Consider the following 18,940-nt stretch of genomic DNA (forward strand, 5'->3'; position numbering starts at 1 on the left):
TCAGACAAACAGTGGACCAATTCCATTGAGCTTTAAGGACGCAAAAGGACGTGTACAAATAAACAACCTGTGTGTCTTCTCCAGATTCTGTCTTCATCATCCTGTGTTTCCTGAAGAGATATTTTATATGGTGATTTTGTTTGAGTTGACCATTTTTTTAAATAGGAAATATTCAGTAACAACAGGTAAAGCATAAAATGCACAAAAATATTAGTTATAACAAGTGCAAAGTGCAACCCGCAGGTGCAGGAAATCCTTGAATTTGTGAAAAGGCAAGGTTGCAAAAATCCTGGAGGGACTGATTTCCAAAAGCTAGAGGGCTACTCGATCTAACTAATTACTCAAAGGTGAGAGAAATTACATCACACTTTTACTTCCTCTTCCTATGTAGGCCCTGTTTCAAGTTGTAGGCTACTTACCTTCTCATATCACAAATGATGACACAAGAAATAATGGTAGCAGCCAGAACAGCCATTCCACAACAAGTTACAACAGCCATAATCATTCCCAATTTACCTGACACAAAGAGAGAATTGCGACATTTCAACTGTAGCACAAGTTTTAATCTACGATCTAAGGGGGTCTGCAACAGCATATCCCTGATACTTACTTCTAACTCTGAGAGACACTGCAGTGGAGGGATGATCCTCATGTCCTATAAGTGCACAGGAATAGCTGCCTTCATCCTCCATGCTCACTGGGTTAAGGTGTAGGCTGCTGTTCATGTTCACTATCCTGAAGGGAAGGTCATTCGTGTTCTTGTGCCAGACATAGGTGGTGTTAGCATCCAGGGTACAGGAAGCACCACAAGTCAGCGTCACACTGTCTCCTTCGGTCACCACGTCAGAGCTAAGTTTCACCTGTAAGCTGTCTGCGGGAGTGAAAGTCAACAGAGAGATTAAAACAAAACATTTCACTTTTTTTTTTTAAAGGAACCATAGCCATGCTTTGATAAAAGCTTTTAAAATGAACTATTTATGCTCTGATGACTATTTGTGTGCTGTGAGTACCGGTGGTCCGGTGTGGACTATTTTTTTTTTTTTTCTGTTAGACAGTTAATATGTATATTCATTCCACATCCATGGGCACACTTACCGCTTACAGCGAGAGTAACTCCATGAGAGTCTTTCATTTGTGAAATGGCCAGTGGTGTAACTCTGAAGTCATAGATTCCAGCATCACTCTCTCTCAGGCTGTTTATCCTCAGTCGACAGATGCTAGATATAATGTTGTATTCAACAGAACCTTTGGATGGTCGAACAAACATGGTGTCCCTAGGCGTCTTGAGGTTAGTTTTATACCAGTGCCCCGCTGCAAACCTGAGGCCTTCAGGAAGGGAGTAGCTGCACTGCATTAACACCCAGGAACCTCTGAGACCACACACTTCCTGAGGGCTGTAAGCCACTCTAAACTCTGTCTGAGCATCAATACCTAAAATACCATCACACACATTAGGAGTTCAGTGTGTAAAACAATACTTCGCTTAACTAACTAAACACTAAACAATGATGTGTCATTTCAGAGATCTGATTCAGATATGAGAGTCAGTAAATGATTACTGGAATTAAGCTGTGACAGGAAACATGCAATACCACTACATAACCATTCAGATAACACATATAAGAAACACGAGACATTTTAATGGAATCATTACTAATTTCTTACGTACCTGAAGCTCCCAGCTGCAATATAATGAACATGATGACAACCATACTTATGGATCTAGCACCACAAACCTTAAAAATATCACACAGATACACGACAATTTAGGTTTTTGGAATAAAACTATTCTATGACATCTGTACATCACAAACCTTACATTAATCCAGCATTAGTAGTTTGTTAAAAAGAAAATAATACTTTTGCTTTGTAAATAAACAAAATACAAAAATATACAGAAAATAAATGCACGAAGCTTATCCTTATCCACATATTTCAAAATATTAAGGAAGCCAACATAATTATAGAATGTATTAGACAGCTCACCACTGACAAACACCTTCTCTGGCCTTGACGAGCTGTTGGAGAATTATTTTGGGGTATGCTGTATGACTGCGACTGTTGGTCGAATTATTAGATGGCTCTTGAGATACCCTACACGTCATCTATTTCCTTTCACTGTGAGGGAAGTTATGGGCAGATTGCGTAAGAAGGTGACTTTCCTGTCAATCAGTATTCGACTTTTTTTCACTATGTGGAGTTTAAATATGTACATTTGCTGATTTTTTTGAACAGGAAGGGTATGGGTCAGCTCAAAGCTAGATTTCTGCTCTTGTCTTTTCATGACTGTGATGGGAAGATGGCAGTATGGATGCAATCCAGCTGTGTTTCACTGATCAGGCTAAGATATGTTCTATCTTTCCTATGTCATGAAGGTCCAGTGTCACAAAGCACCCTAATGTTGGTTAAATTGCATACATAGTACGTCATGCCAGGTCATCCGAATCATATAATGTCATATAACGTCCATTAATGACCACCAATAAAACTAAAAGTGGATTAAAACTACCTCAATATAATCTTTGTCTTTGGGTCTGTAAAAAAGTGATTCCCTGTTAAAGGCACATTCTTCCACCTTCCATCCTGGTGAGAGATTGTTGATTGATTGAACTTGGCAATAATTAAAAATGACCACAAGATGGCCCCACTACCCCTATGTTTGTCCTTACCATTTGCCTCTTTGTCCTAATTGAAGACCTGACACTTGCTGGCTATCTGCGTTCAATCATTTAACTCAAGAGAAAAAGTAAAAAAATAAAATAAAAAAAAAGGTGTTTTTAAACAAAATGTTTGCGTTGTGTCATGAAGTTAAATAAAAGTTATGAAGACAATTAAGTTGAAGCCAACAGTAAACTTGAGTATTGGTGAATGAAATAAATAATGTAGTTTAGTACCCCCCTATACTAATACACTTTTTTTTAACAGAGGGTTAATACTGCGACTTGGCAACCGCTGAGTGCATCAGTTTCGTTTTCCCTTCGTCACTGTTCCCAAACGCCAACAGGGAAGTGTTCTGATATAGGCTTGGCCGGCTGTTGCCCATGCGTGCATAGGACTAGTCTTTCCCAACAATGTCGGAGGCGATCTTGAAAATTATTTGCGTTAACGGAGGGGCGATAGATTATGAGAGACTACTTGAATTAGCTTCCGGCTTTCCAGATATAAACTGCTTTGAATTTGATTCACTCATCGAAAATGAACAGTTTTTCTCTCTGACGGAGAACAGTGGCGTCAAACAAGTACTAGCCAAGACAAATGTCAGAATCTGCAATGTGAGAGGCTGCACTGGCTGTACAAATCTTCATCTTTGTAAATTTTATCTACATGGAGAATGTACATGGGGAAGGTAACGTTATATCACATTTTAATTAAAAATCTTCGCATAACATTGAGGCTCTCCAAAAAATTGAAAACAAATAGGCTACGTCTACATATTTTTTCATGTACGCAGACGCTGTGGTTACGGGCACAATTTAAAGTCGGACCACAACGCCAAAGTTCTCTCAGAACATCAACTACAGAAGCTTAGCAAGGCAGAGATCAGACAGTTACTTTTGCAGAATGACAGCCCACATTCCCTGCTTCCACCGGTAAGTGTTTCTATTAAATTATACTTCAGTTCAGTTCAATTTCACTAGGATTTGCTGGTAGCATGGCCTTGTTTGTTCTCGATTGATACGTTTAATGTTTGTCCAGATAACAGCTTAGTAGGGCAATTAAACTCGTCTTTTTATATAGTTTATATCATTAGTTTTGTATAAGAATAGTGTATAAAGAAAAACTGGTAGCAAAATGATAATGTTGCCATGTTCAAAGTGCAATAGAGTCTATTGAATAGACATTATGCCATGAGTGACCGAGCAGTGCGTTGTCATGACAACGAAAACTTGCCACATCTGTGAAGATAGGTGGAGTTAGTTAGCTCTTTTCTTTTTTTTTTTTACTAAAATTTCCTTTGGGATTAATAAAGTGTCTGACTGACTGAATATGTGGGGCCTAGTCAATATGCTTGGGCTTTTTGCATGTACTTATTTTCCCTATCTGTGGTGTGATTTCCCTTAAAAAGCTTTGTATGAGTTACAACCATGGTGAGGGTGACTATGGCCGATGTGATGACAAGGATAACTGCAAGAGGCTTCACATCTGCGAGGGCTACATCCAAGGCACCTGTGACTCAGGTGACTGCAGCCGGTCACACGACTTCTTCAAGCCCCACCCGATGAGGTCCCTGCGGGGTAGGGGTGTGACAAGCGGAATGGTGGGATCCATGCTCTCCGTCTACCGGAACATCTTGGTGCTCAGGGGCACTCTAAAGTCTAATGCTGGGGCAAATAACAGAAGTGGCAGAACGGGTAAAGGAGGAGGCGCAGCCACTACCAGTGTGGCTAAAGACAAAAGCAGTCCAGCACGGCCAGGTAACTGCTTTAATCTGTCCCCGAATTATGTGACACACAGACACAAAGCTATACTGCTACTGTAAACAGGATATATTTGATGTATAGCAATTTTAGTAAGATGGTGTGTGAAAAAAACGATCTTTTAGACTTTTCTTCTTTGTAATCGACAACAAAAACACAAGCAGTGTGGTGGAGGTGTTTGAACCAATTGGGAAAGTTCCAAGGAGAAGTATTTACCAACTTGCCACTTATCTTGCCTGTGGCCTGCTTTCATTGCTACGTTTACAACAACAAATTAAAGTGACCCGTTTATTTTTTTTAATACAAACATTTTATTTAAAGCACTGTGTCTTTTTTTTTAGATGATGGTTGTTTTTGAGTCTGAAGGCTTCCAATGTCTGACTGTAGCTCTTTTTTTCAGTGATAAGTGAAATCTGCCTGTTCTTCGTCAGAGCTGATTGCAAACAAGGCAGTAAGTTCATTGTGTTGAATTATATAGGAGTGTCAACATATGGGGCCAAATGTATCAGTCTTTGCGTACAACTTGTGGGAGGATAGGTTTTGTTTGAGAGAATACAGATATCCAAGCAGACATCAGGTGGAGCTTATGGTAAACATTGATCATTTAAATAGATTGCTCTTTTTCAAGAACAGTTCAGCTTGTGTTTGTATCACATTGTTTTCACATTATTAGTTTTATTTTCAGTTTATTGACATTCTTGATCACCAGGCAACAGGGGTCAGACTTTTGATAGTTGATGATTGTTGGTAGAGCTCACCATAATGTTTCCACAGTCGTCAGATAACACACAACAACCCAACTGCTGCATTATCATGACATGAACCCTTTGTGTCTGCTGCAGACAGGTGTTGGAGAGTACACTCCAAAATGCCCTACCAGTGGCAATTTAAGGCTGGAGAAACCTGGGCCGACTTTCCAAACAGTGAAGACATCGAGAGGGACTTTTGTAACCCAAGCTGTGCTAGCTTCATCGCTTTGAGGTCCAGCATCATGATGTGTTGTATGGGTTTAAACCAGTTTGTGGGGGGGGGGGCGGCTATCTAACCTATTTGTTGATGACTTTATAGGCTACTTTGTACTGAGGTAATACAGTCAGGGTCTAGCCTTTAGCCTATTGGTTAGAAGGGATAGCTAGCCTGATTGGTAATACAACATGTGCCTCACATGAACTGATTCAAAAACTGGAATGATATAAAGCCATAAAACCGTATTTCATTGGGCCAAATTTGATCTGTTACTCTTTCCCACGCAACAGGTAGAAATGTATAGTAGACCACTGGCCACACTAGTGCAGTAGAGAACATCTGTGAGAGACAAAGTCTTATATGTGCTTTGTTTCCTGCAGTGTGAAGGGTGACCCCATTTGTTTTGATACCATGACCTGCGGTCCCCATGAGGTGCGACGGCTCTCCACAGCCCCCTCCGTGCTCATGCCTGACTTCATCCTTACCACCGAGTGGCTCTGGTACTGGGAAGATGAGTACGGAAAATGGGTCCCCTATTCCTCCATAGTAAGAGCTGTTGATCATGTCCTGAACATAAATATGAATGCGACATGGAACCAAATCGCGAAGATTTTACTGAGCTAAAGTTCATACAGGAAGTTGGTCAATGCGTCTCCACCAATCATCTGCAGTTATGCATATGGTTCTCATGCGCCACCTTAGTGGAGAGGATTTAAGATGGATGGCTGGATTTTGTGTCAGCCTCACAGTTTAGGAGTTGTGGTCATTTTCCAGAGCTGATGTTTGTCTGATGCGATTTCAATTTAATTTAATTAATATAGGACCAAAACGTTTTTTTTTCTCTCTTTGTGATTTTAGCTCCCGTCATTAATTTGGTGTAGAACTGGTTGTCTTAATGAGGGTCGATGCCTGTTGCTTCTGTTCAGGGCAGATCTTGGCATGGTCTTGTGATGCTGTGATGTTACAATTCTACACAGAAAGAGATGCACAGGATGTCCTCAGTGTCCTCCAGTGATCTGGAAAAGCGTTACCAGGAAGACAACAATGCTGTAGTGCTCTTCACAGCTGGTCAAGAGCACTATGAACTGAGTTTCAAAGGTAATACACCTACCGGATGTCCTAAATGTATACCACTGTCTATACTGTACATTATTAATTTATATGCACATACTCTGCACTTACTTTTTTGTTTGCACTTCTGTTTAGATGCTAAACTGCATTATGTTGATTCAAATCTAATCTAAAATACCAACTTAGCATTTTGCTGTACTAGCACTAGAGAGGGTTACATCAGTGAGAAATATGCACTGTTTTTTCCTGCATTTCGTTACGAAATGTGTGCATTTAGGCCATTAACCAGATTGATAGATTGAGAGAGCGAGAGAGAGAGAATATGTGAGTGTGAGAGAAAGTGTGTGGGTGAGAGGTAAAGTATGAAAATGAGGGTTTCTAATATTCCTAATGTAAAGCTAACAGACTGTCACTCTTACAGATATGGAGCAAAAGAATGTGAACTATGGCACCCTGAGACGAGTTATAAGAAGACCTAAGTTCATCTCATCGGTTGGTGTCCAAACCGCCAGAACCAGGTATGGTGGTGTTAGTGCTAGTAGCAATACCTCAATGTTACTCTTATGGTTGTAAGGCTTTAAATATTAAGCCTGTGGTTCAATCACAGAGATCTTTCCTCGTTCTAACTATCCATATTCTCCATGATTGCGATAGATGATATGCATTCACTGAGGATTAACAGACAATGTAGGGACTAATATGTTGGTGTCTTGTTACTTCAGCAAGAGAAGAGGCCCCGTATCATCACAACCTGGCAAAGGCGTACCCGGACACTGGGACAAGTCTGCTGTGCCTGAAACAGGATTCAAGGTCTGCCTGTATTTCTGTCCTTGTTCCTTACTATCTGTAGCAAAGAGAGACAGTAGTTGTCCCACCCGGTCTCGAACCCAGGTCTACAGGGTAACAAACCGGCACCCTGATGCAAAGACCCAGGCTCATTGGTATCGCAGTTAGAGTGCCATCTCCATATTTGAGTATGTGCTCTGTCACATATTTATTATTCCTTAGTCACACCACGGATTGACTAGTATCGTGAGAATGTGATGACTTGCTATTGCAATTACTACAATATTACAAATATTACAATATGCTATTGTATGTTAAATTAGCAAAGTTTTAATTGTTTTCATTAAATCAATTGTTGCTTGTAAATGAGTAAGCAATGTTTAGAATGGAATATAGAGGTTCTGTTGATTCCATATAGACACAAGTTGTACTCGCCCTTTAGTTAGTAAACCTGTGCTGTGTTTCTAATACTGACTAATCTCATTAAAACAGCTGTGCTCGTCTTTAATACTGCAACTGACCTGTTTGTGTGTGTTTGTGTTTATCTCCTGTCCATACAGAGAGTAGCTCTGCTAAGCACTGACCGGGATTATCTGAAGGTCCAGGTGCTGTTCTGCAAGACACTGAGCGGTTTTGACATCGTCAGTATTGAGAGGATCCAGAACAAGGAGCTCTGGGAGGACTTTCAGACGTAAGCCTCGTGCCAACTATGACAACTATTTCACTGCCAAACCATAGCAACTATAACACAGCAAACAGAAGACTATGTGTCACCTCTTGTCACTGCCACCAATAATTTTTCCCTGATAAATTCTCAAGGAGAATATATACTATAGTTGGGCCTAAAGCAAGGCCTTATAGGATAGGCCTAATTAACCCATAATATCACCAACTGAGTTGGTTTTGTATTGTTTTTTTTTTTTCTGCAGGAAACGAGAACGTATGACGAAAGCCAACAAAGATAAAAAGTACGTCGCTGGGGAACGTCAGCTCTTCCATGGCACAGATTCCAAGTTCATTGATGCGATCTGCTACCAGAACTTTGACTGGAGAAAGTCTGGAGCCAATGGAACGGTTTATGGCGAAGGTGAGGAGGTGGATAGAGATGCAAAACTCTGGAACATGATGTCATATAGTCATAGAGGGAAATAGTCCTTTCATTTTTAATAAACCTAGCTTTCTGTTTCCAAAAATCATCATATGGGAATTATTGCTCTGCGATCATTTTGATTTCTGTCATTTTAAGGGTGTAATTTTCTTTACTTTCAGATGTTCTAACATGTATCACTTTTTTATGATCATTTGTAGGATGCTACTTTGCCCGGGATGCCCGCTACTCCAACAGCTACACCTCTGGCCACGGCATACGCTCCATGTTTGTGTGCCGTGTGCTGGCAGGCAGCTACACCAGAGGGCAGTCTCAATATCGCCTGCCGCCCTCCATAGATGGAGGCCTCCTTCTGTATGACAGCTGTGTGAACGATGTCCGCGACCCTTCTATCTTTGTAGTGTTCGACAAGCAGCAGGTCTATCCCGAGTTCCTCATTACCTACACTGAGCACGTCTATGTTACGGATCTGACGGATTCTACTACTGATTACGCTTCTTCTGCTGTCTCCGGTTTCCTTTCTCCTGTTAAGACCACTGCGCCATCCACACAGTCCAATTCTGCACACAGCTCCACCGCGCTTACTGACATAACAAGGGCACTAAAAACGGTAACCGTGTCCACTTTGACCTCAAGTTCATTTGTGCCCCCGCCTTCTGTGGTGTCAAGTCCATCCATGCCATCTGCCAAGCCAACCACAGGGTCTCCCATAAGTTCTGTCATGAATCCCATTCTTATTCCTCCATCATCCAGTCTGAAACCAGCCCAGGTTTTACCTGCAACCAGGACCTCCACAGAGTCAGCAACTCTGCCTGCTCCTGTTCCAGCCTCCACTTCTTCAATACTGCCAATCAGTCATCCTTTACAGGCTGTCCAAATAAGAAAGAGCGATGTCAGTAGTGATGACTGGGGTTTTGAGTCCAGCAGCTCCGCACTAAACCAGCAATGGGTTCCCAAACCAGTTCCCAGTCGACTTCGCTACTCGTCGTCAGAGGCATCTCTGGTCAGCTCCACTGTGAGGTCTGCCACTCCTGTGTCTCCTCCCCGCCAGTCCACTACAACCTCCTCGTACACCCGGTCAGTGTCTTTTCCTACGAGTCCACGAAGCCAAGACCTCTATAATGTCCCCACAGCTACTCAGAGACAGAATCATGGAGCAAAAAAGAAAGATGAATGCATTTTGCTTTGATATCATTGCATGTTTTGTCAGTTGGCCTCAATTTTTTGAATCGAGGCCGAAGGCCGAGTGGCGTAGGCAACAACACCCGTGGGATTATCCCTTACCTAACCCACTCCCACGAGTGCCATGGATGCTACTTTGCCCGGGATGCCCGCTACCCCAACAGCTACACCTCTGGCCACGGCGTACGCTCCATGTTTGTGTGCCGCGTTCTGGCAGGCAGCTACACCAGAGGGCAGTCTCAATATCGCCTGCCGCCCTCCATAGATGGAGGCCTCCTTCTGTATGACAGCTGTGTGAACGATGTCCGTGACCCTTCTATCTTTGTAGTGTTCGACAAGAAGCAGGTCTATCCCGAGTTCCTCATTACCTACACTGAGCACGTCTATGTTGCGGATCGGACGGATTCTACTACTGAATTCTACTACGTGGCTTCTTCTGCTGTCTTCGGTTTCCTTTCTCCTGTTAAGACCACTGGACCCCTTTCCACTACAACGGACACCTCCTCAGACTCCTCGGACACTGAGTCAGTGGTCAATCTTCCCACGAGTCAACGAAGCCAAGACCTCTATTATGTCCCTACAGCTACTCAGAGACAGTATCATGGAGAAAAAAAGAAAGATGAATGCATCTTGCTTTGATATTATTGCCTGTTTTGTCCGTTGGCCTCAATTTTTAAAATTGTTAAAACACATTTTCCAATTCCTACTACTAATTAAGGATGACCTTAATTTCCCTCGGGATCAATAAAGTATCCATCTATCTATCTACTGGAATAAACATGTAGTACTCAGTCCCTCTTTCTATACCTCTTGCTCAATTGAAATTGTCAATGTAAATTTTGAGGCACTAGTGTTTACTCCGCAGGTGTCCGCAAGCAAAAGTTAGATTTCATGGTGTCTGTTCTGTGCAGAGCACCAGACCTGTAGCACAGGTGTGTTCCAGTGGATCTTGAATTAGCATTTCATCACATTGTGTTTGCCATTTAAAAAAAAAAAGCAAAATAGTAAAATCCTTCATAAATTATTAAATCAAGCAACTGTGTTTGCCATCATTTTTGTGAAGAGTTGTTTCATTTGAGATGGCTAGCCACAGGTTTGGTGGTTTACAGGCAATATGCCAGTTCATCACAATATGTCAATTAAGTGAGGTAGTTAACAAACTAAAAGTAGCAAGGCATCCTTAACTACCCATTTCCCTTAAAGTCTATAGTGTCCTTAGTCTTTCCCTAATGCACATTTAAGTTGTGTTTCCTCACTAGTGACAGGCATACTTTATGAAGGGCAAAGTCCATCCCTTCCTGTTACATAATGCCATACTTTGACAGCTCGGCAGTAGGTAGAGGGTGCCACAATACAGTACAATGCAGGCAGCAGCACTTGTGTATAAGGTGACGTGTGCCTAGACAGGGCAATCGGACCTCGCTCAGTTAACTGATGATCTGTCTGGTCAAATCCAGAAAGATGAATTGCTCGATGAAGGCATGGTGGCCGCCATTGCCACACTGTTGACAAAAAGCAGCTACCTCATTGGTGTAGAACGATGACGTGTCGAACCGTGCCTCCATTGGCGACCAAAATCCTATTACACTCTGAAGAAACTAGTTCTTAATAAAACACAGACACGTCTACAATCGACTGGAAATTCAGCAACAAACTTTTTTTTGGTAGCTAAGTACGACTCGTTCTTTTTTATGAACTAAAGATTGTGTAGATGCCAGACTGTGGAGCGGGAATCATTTTCTAAAAGACTTTTCGTGGTTCACCTTGCGGCCTAGTAGGTGTGAAAGGTGTGTTGAGCTGAAGGGGGCTTGGCCGGAGCAGAGCTCCGCAGGGACGTGACATTCAGTACGTTTACATGATGGATTTAATTTGACTATGGCTTTAGTCGGACTATGCTATCCATGGGGGGAAACTGCTATTAAGTACATGGCAGTGAATAATTCGAATCATTGGCCGCGTCTGTCAAATGTGGAATGTTACAAGCGGGCACATGCTATCAATGATTATACAGTAAATAAGTTGTGAAATTAAACAAAAACACATCACAGTTAAAGTTGTAGGCCTATTAGGCTAGTATTGATTGATTCACATTGATATGAATGGATGACATGACTAACAGTGGGTAGAAAAGTAGGCTAATATGAAAATATTTGTTCGGTGAATTAGCGCGTTCTGTTCAAAACAGTCGCAGACAGTCAACGTTTTTTTAACGTCAACACATTGGTATACCACATAACTATCCTCTGAAATATCACGGTATGTCGAAACAAACCTTTGATTTAAACAGTATATTCAGTATGGAATAGGAATAGAACAGAGCAGTATCTTTTATCGCGTTTGACACATTAGCCCTGATTACTGTGCAGGTGAAGTATCCTGTGAAAATGGGATAGTAGGCTATTCTCTCCATGAATTCTCGATTATCATAGACATACTGTAAATGATGCATGTATGTCTATGGGCGGGATCTCAAGCATGCGCAAAGACATAAACTCCAGTTGATAGTCGGATTCACCGTTACATGGGCGCGTAGTCCGATTAACAACCAAACCGATCGAGTTATCTCCGGGTGTCAATCGGAGCTCAATAATTCGAATATTGGTTGTTACATGAAATGGATAATTCTATTTCAATCCGAGTAACGGTGCAAACCCATGACAGCGACGCGACCAAATTCCATCGCTTCGAGTGGGCGTGGTGGAGCGTGTGGAAATAGCATACAGTCCTACAATTTTCAAACCGTCAAAGACGACACCAAGAAATCTCATGATTCGGTGCGAATCCATCCCAGCGATATGAGCGACGCGATATCTAAACCCCATGCATTTTAACGGGTAGCCAGTCCATAGTGACGTAGACCAGCGATCTGGGCGACGCGACCGCTGAAAATTCGAACATGTTGAAACTTATGCAAATAAGGAGCGATTTTTCCTGGCGGCGGCCAATGAGATTGTTTGGTGTCGTCTTTGACGGTTTGCTATTTCCACACGCTACACCACGCCCACTCAAAGCGATGGAAGCGATGGAATTTGGTTAGAATTCGCGTCGCTCATAACGGTGACATGGGTTTGCACCGTAAACTAGAAATTCGAATCCATGTAACCGCAGTGACTGACATTTATTTAAGCATGGATGTGCAAGTAATGTGTTTATACTGGAAATGGAATCCAAAACTAATGGTAGCCTATTCCCTAGTGTTAGATTGCTTGTAGGCTATTATTGCTCCTTAGACGGGATTACACATTGGACATGTAGAGTAATTTAAAAAAAAAAGTTAAATACATTTAACTGAAGAGAAAAAGTAGCCTAAACAAAAGGACTGCAAGTTGCGTAATTGTTACGTTGTGTCATAAAGTTAAATAAAATCTATATGAAGAATACAATACTATTAAGTTAAAGCCAACAGTAAACTTGAGAATTGGTGAATCAAAAAAGTAATGTAGCCTACTTTGATATTTCACGTCCTACTTCCTAATTCGTCATCTTATTTAATTGTAGCAAACCCATCATGACCCAGAGACATGAGGACTTTTGTATGACGAGAAACGCAGTGCTATCTTATGAACTCATACCAGGTTGTTTTTCAGAGCGGGGTTGCCTTTTAATTTTTGCTTCAACGTCAAAAATCAGACAGTATTAATTGAGGATCATTTATGAACCACCAAACACCATATCTATGCTACTCTCCACACTAATGTTTGTTTTAAACAGAGGGTTTATACTGCTACCTGGCAACCGCTGACTGCATAAGTTTCGTTTTCCCTTCGTCAATGTTCCCGAACCGCCGATAGGGAAGTTTTCTGATTTAGGCTGTGCCGGCTGTTGCCCGTTCGTGTATTAGTAGGCTACAGGTCTTTTCTAAAAATGTCGGATGCGATGATCTTGAAAATCATTTGTGGTAACGGAGGGGCGATAGATTATGAGAGACTCCTTGAATTAGCTTCCGGCTTTCCAGATATAAACTGCTTTGAATTTGATTCACTCATCGAAAATGAACAGTATTTCTCTCTGACGGAGAACAGTGGCGTCAAACAAGTACTAGCCAAAACAAACGTCAGACTCTGCAAAGTGAGAGACTGCACTGGCTGTAAAAATCTTCATCTTTGTAAGTTGTATCTACATGGAGAATGCAAAGGAAGGTAACGTTATATGACATTATCACAGTTTTATTTAAAAGCTTCACATAACACTGAGGCTGTCAAAAAAATTGAAACAAATACGGCTAGGAGAGAGTGGTGTGATTTGTGCCAGCGGGGAAGTTGTGCCACCGCCTATTTCTAGGGAACCATAGAAAAAATTGGTCAAGTGTGACCACACATTTTTGAAGAGTCAGCCAGTTAATTCTTCCTGCAAAAAAGAGAGCCTCTTTGCATGAGAGATAAGCACATTTAAGTTAAATGTCAATGCCTTCCCAAGTTAAATTTCTATGATCACGGTTTTTTGATTGTTGTGTCTAACCAGTTATAGACGAGTTTGAAAACATTTCACACATGTTTGCTTTGGTTAGCTAAACTATGAGTCTAGCATGATTTTAGCTCAAAACAGCTGGATGATGCATTTTTTCCAAAAAGGTGGGAATGGGGTGATATGTGCCAAAGGGTCTGTGTTAAGTTGTGCCAGTGATCTGTAATGAGAATTGCAATAAATTGGGGCTTCATTTGAATTTTATTTTGTTCTGAACATGTGTTCATGTAAATTACCTTTAAATAGAATTGACTCAACTCAACTTTGTTCTGATGTGTTCAGGAAGCCCTAGGCCTTGTTTAAGAAAATTGACCTTTGATTTGTTCATGTGACGCAATAGGCTTGTATAAAATCTGCCTTTGATGTTGTAAAAACACTTTAAATAAACCTTAAATGAGTGATTTTGCATTGAATTTGTCTAGCTTTTATATAGCATCACAGTTTCTGAGATGCAAATATACTGTTTTACTTCAATATTCAATGGCACAATTTACCCCAATGTATTCTCTTTAATTGCACAACTTACCCCGCACCGGGGGCAAGTTGTGCCACGAGACCATATTTCTTAAATACTATATTTCAGATCCAAAGTGATTGTTCCCAAGGATGCACCACATCCTGAAATATATGTACATATTTTAGTTGGAAGCATTACTGTCATGGCCTCGCTTAAAAGTCAGTTCAAGTCAAATCTGGCACAACTCACCCCACTCTCCCCTTTTTGTCATGTACGCAGACGCTGTGGTTACGGACACAATTTAAACTCGAACTACAACGCCAAAGTTCTCTCAGAACATCAACTACAGAGGCTTAGCAGAGCAGAGATCAGGCAGTTGCTTTTGCAGAATGACAGCCCACATTCCCTGCTTCCACCGGTAAGTGTTTCTATAAAATTACTTTATACTTTCAGTTCAAATTTCAGTTGAATTTCACTAGGGATCGCTGGTAGCATGGCCTTGTTTGTTCTCGATAGATGCGTTGAAAGTCTGTCCAGATAACAGCTAATGGGTCTTTTTAAACTCTATTTAAGATAGTTTTATATAATTAATCTTGTATAAGAATAGTGGATTTTTTTGATTCACGCATCATGAAAAACGTATAGAAAATGTTCTATAAATGCTGCCATGTTCAAAGTGCAATAGAGTCTATTGAATAGACATTATGCCATGAGTGACTGAGCAGTAGTATTGTCATGTTTTGATTTAAAGAAAACTTGCCACTGATTATCTGTAAAGATGGAGGTGGAGTTACAGTTTGCTCTTATTTTTTTAAAATTTCCTTTGGGATTTATTAAGTGTCTGTCTCTTACCTGACTGATTGACTGAATATGTGGGGCATAGTAAAAACAGTATATGCTTGGGCTGTTTGCAATTACTTATTCTCCTTATCTGTGGTGTGATTTCCCTTAAACAGCTTTGTATGAGTTACAACCATGGTGAGTGTGACTATGGCCGATGTGATGAGGAGGATAACTGCAAAGAGCTTCACATCTGCGAGGGCTACATCCAAGGCACCTGTGACTCCGGCGACTGCGGTCGGTCACATGACTTCTTCGAGCCCCACCCGATGAGGACCCTGCAGGGGAGCGGTGTGCCCAGCAGAATGGTAGGATCCATGCTCTCTGTCTACCGGAACATCTTGGTGCTCAGGGGCACTCTGGCTGAAGATGTGAAGTCCAATGCTAGGGCCAGGACAAGAAGCCGCAGAAGGGGTAAAAGAGGAGGGGCCATCACTACCAGTGGTGTGGCTAAAGACGAAAGCAGTCCAGCACGGCCAGGTAGCTGCTTTAATCTGTCCCCGAATTTCGTGACACACAGACACAAAGCTTTATACTGCTACTGTAAGAAGGATATATTTAATGTATATCAATTTTAATAAGATGGTGTGTGTGTGGAGAGAGGGGAGACCTGTCAGTGTGATATCTGAGCATGGTGAAGTCCAGACAGCCTGTCTATTCGTGGTGAAATGGTAGACAGCGACAGTCTCATAGCATTCTTTGGTTCAAGCCTTGCCCTGTACTTATTCATCAAATACGCCAGTGTAGAAAAAACGCTCTCACACAGGTAGGTATTTGGAAAGGGCAAGAGACACCTCATTGCTTTTGCAGCAAGCTCTGGAAATTCTGTCTGGCAACTTATCCGAAACTTAAGTCATATGAAAATCACGCAACATCTGTTGCATGAACTAATAGGCTTGCCATTCAAGAAAACGGTAATTTTGAAACACAGTTTTACCTCCTCTCCTGGTCCATCTGTCGTCACTGTAAATCTGTATTTGATGTATTCCTCGTTGTATTTAGTTCTTTGACTCTGTTTCCCTGTATCCTGTGAAGGTAAAGTATAGCGGCCATATGGTATGGTTGAATTAGTCTTTGCCTTGGTGCTTTTATTTTGGTATCTGGTGTGTGTGTTTGCAAGTCACTTGGGTATTGGAAATTCATGAATGAATATATGTACCTGGGCACCTGTGGTAGTATGGGGAGGGGGTGAGTAGGGAGAGCACATTTTTTGTTGGCCGCTCAAATGCTGCCTATTGGAACTTTGATATGGATTTTATGGACTAACATAATGCTTACTGGATGAATATCCTTTATATTTATAAATGGAAGAAATCGTAACCCTCGGAGCGGACATTGGAATTGTTTTTAGCGCGTCACCTAAGTGAATCTCCCTTGCTTAGCCTCTCAGCAACATTCAGTTGTTGTCGCTATAGCTTTGTTGTAAGCCTGTCCTTGTCCCTATATCGTGGCAGCCTGTCCCTCTGTCGTGGCAGTCTGTCCCTCTGTCACTCTCCTCACTAAAAAACGATCAATTGGTACTTCTGACCAGCTAACTGGACGTTAAAACGAAATGTTAGCTAAGGACAGTCGATAACTTTAGTCGTTCACCAAAAGTATTTCTTTTTCGACTAAACTTCAAAAGTACACGTAGGCTATGCAGTAGTATACTGCAGATGCTTGTCAACTTTGCGCTCAAGACAGTATGTATGAATAATTTGCGTATGGCGTGACGTTAGGGACACAATGCATTTACATTAGCTAAGCACAGGCCACCATAGACTGGATAGGTGCAAGGCTACATTCTTTCAGCTTGAATCTACTTAATATTAAAGAGGTATTTATATTATTTAAGATATTTTCACAATATTCAAAAGTAATCTGGAAATGTGTTGAAATATCAAAGCGAATTTATAAAAAAAAGAAAAATCAATAGTGCACTGATCAACATAGGCTCATGTCGCGGACCCCCTGCAATGCCGTCGCGGACCACAAGGGGGCTGCGAACCCACGGTTGAAAACCCCTGTTTTAGATGATAGTTGAGTCTCACAGCCTCCAATGTCTGACTGTAGCTTTTTTTTCACAGAGATAAACGAAATCTGCCTGTCCTTCGTCAGAGCTGATTGCAAAGAAGGCAGTAAGTTCTTTGTGTTGACTTCTATTTGAGTGTAAACATATGGGGCCATATGTATCAGTCTTTGTGTAAACTTGTTGTAGGACTAGGTTTTGATTGAGTGAAAGCAAATATCCAATGGAAGCAGACATCCAGTGGAGCCAATGGTAAACATTGATCATGTAAATAGATTGCTATTTTTTAAGCACAGTTCAGCTTGTGTACATCTATCACATTGTTCTTCACATTATTCTGTTTTTTTTTTTTTCAGTTTATTGACACTGATCACCGGGCAACAGGGGTCAGACTATTGATTTGTTGATGATTGTTGGTAGAGCTCACCATAATGTTTCCACAGCCGTTTGGTCACCACACAACAACTCAAATGCTGCATTATCATGACATGAACCCTTTGTGTCTGCTGCAGACAGGTGTTGGAGAGTACACTCCAAAATGCCCTACCAGTGGCAATTTAAGGCTGGAGAAACCTGGGCCGACTTTCCGATCAGTGAAGACATCGAGAGGGACTTTTGTAACCCAGGCAGCGCTAGCTTCATCGCTTTGAGGTCCAGCTTCATGATTTGTTGTATGGGTTTAAACCAGTGGGGGGAGGCTATCTAACCTATTTGGTGATGAGTTTATAGCCTACTTTGTACTGAGGTAATACAGTCAGGGTCTAGCCTTTATCCTATTGTTTATAAGGGATAGCTAGCCTGATTGTTAATACAACAAGTGTGCCTAACATGGACTGATCCAAAAACTGAAATAATACAAAGCCATACAACCATATTTAATCTGGCCGGATTTGATCCTTAACAAAATATAAACCAAAAAGTTAAACTGATGTACAAATGTAGAAATGTATAGTACACTCGCACACAAATGCAGTACAGAATATATGTAACAAGCATAGTCTTATGTGTGTTTTGTTTCCTGCAGTGTGAAGTGTGACCCCGTTTGTTTTGATACCATGACCTGCGGTCCCCATGAGGTGCGACGGCTCTCCACAGCCCCCTCCGTGCTCATACCTGATTTCATCCTCACCACCGAGTGGATCTGGTACTGGGAAGATGAGTACGGAAAATGGGTCCCCTATTCCTCCATAGTAAGATCTGTTGATCATGTTCTGAACATAAATATGAATGCGACATGGAACCACATCTCGAGGATTTTACTGAGCTAAAGTTCATACAGGACATTGGTCAATGTGTCTCGCCCAATCTAAAGGTGCTTCTGTAGTTATGTATTGCTCTCATGCGTCACCTCAGTGGAGAGGATTTAAGATGGAGGACATATTTTTGTGGCAGCCTCCCAGTTTAAGAGTTGTGGTCGTTTTCCAGAGCTGATGTTTGAAGCTATGATGACTGAATTCAATGTAATTGTATTTATATAGCACCAAAACAATACAATTGTCTGAAACGATTTTTTTTCCCATTGTGATTTTAGTTCCCGTCATTAATTTGGTGTAGAACTAGAATAGTCTTAATGAAGGTCAATGCGTGTTGCTTCTGTTCAGGTCATGATATTGACTGTTAATGAAAGCCATGGTCTTGTG

At 41.4% G+C, this 18,940-nt stretch overlaps 1 protein-coding gene across 1 annotated transcript; it reads left to right on the forward strand.

Moving 5' to 3' along the window:
- Positions 1-3,089: 3,089 nt before the first annotated feature.
- Positions 3,090-10,261, forward strand: LOC308375671 (protein mono-ADP-ribosyltransferase PARP12-like). Its single transcript, XM_080851853.1, has 12 exons — positions 3,090-3,346; positions 3,452-3,590; positions 4,067-4,415; positions 4,819-4,869; positions 5,261-5,399; positions 5,765-5,930; positions 6,362-6,482; positions 6,877-6,973; positions 7,178-7,265; positions 7,802-7,932; positions 8,171-8,328; positions 8,550-10,261. The coding sequence occupies exons 3-12, from the start codon at positions 4,073-4,075 to the stop codon at positions 9,536-9,538; spliced, it is 2,283 nt and encodes a 760-aa protein (XP_080707979.1). The 5' UTR covers positions 3,090-3,346; positions 3,452-3,590; positions 4,067-4,072; the 3' UTR covers positions 9,539-10,261.
- Positions 10,262-18,940: the final 8,679 nt, after the last annotated feature.

Source organism: Sprattus sprattus (genome assembly GCF_963457725.1).
Source record: "Sprattus sprattus genome assembly, chromosome: 14".
NCBI classification, from domain to species: Eukaryota; Metazoa; Chordata; class Actinopteri; order Clupeiformes; family Clupeidae; genus Sprattus; species Sprattus sprattus.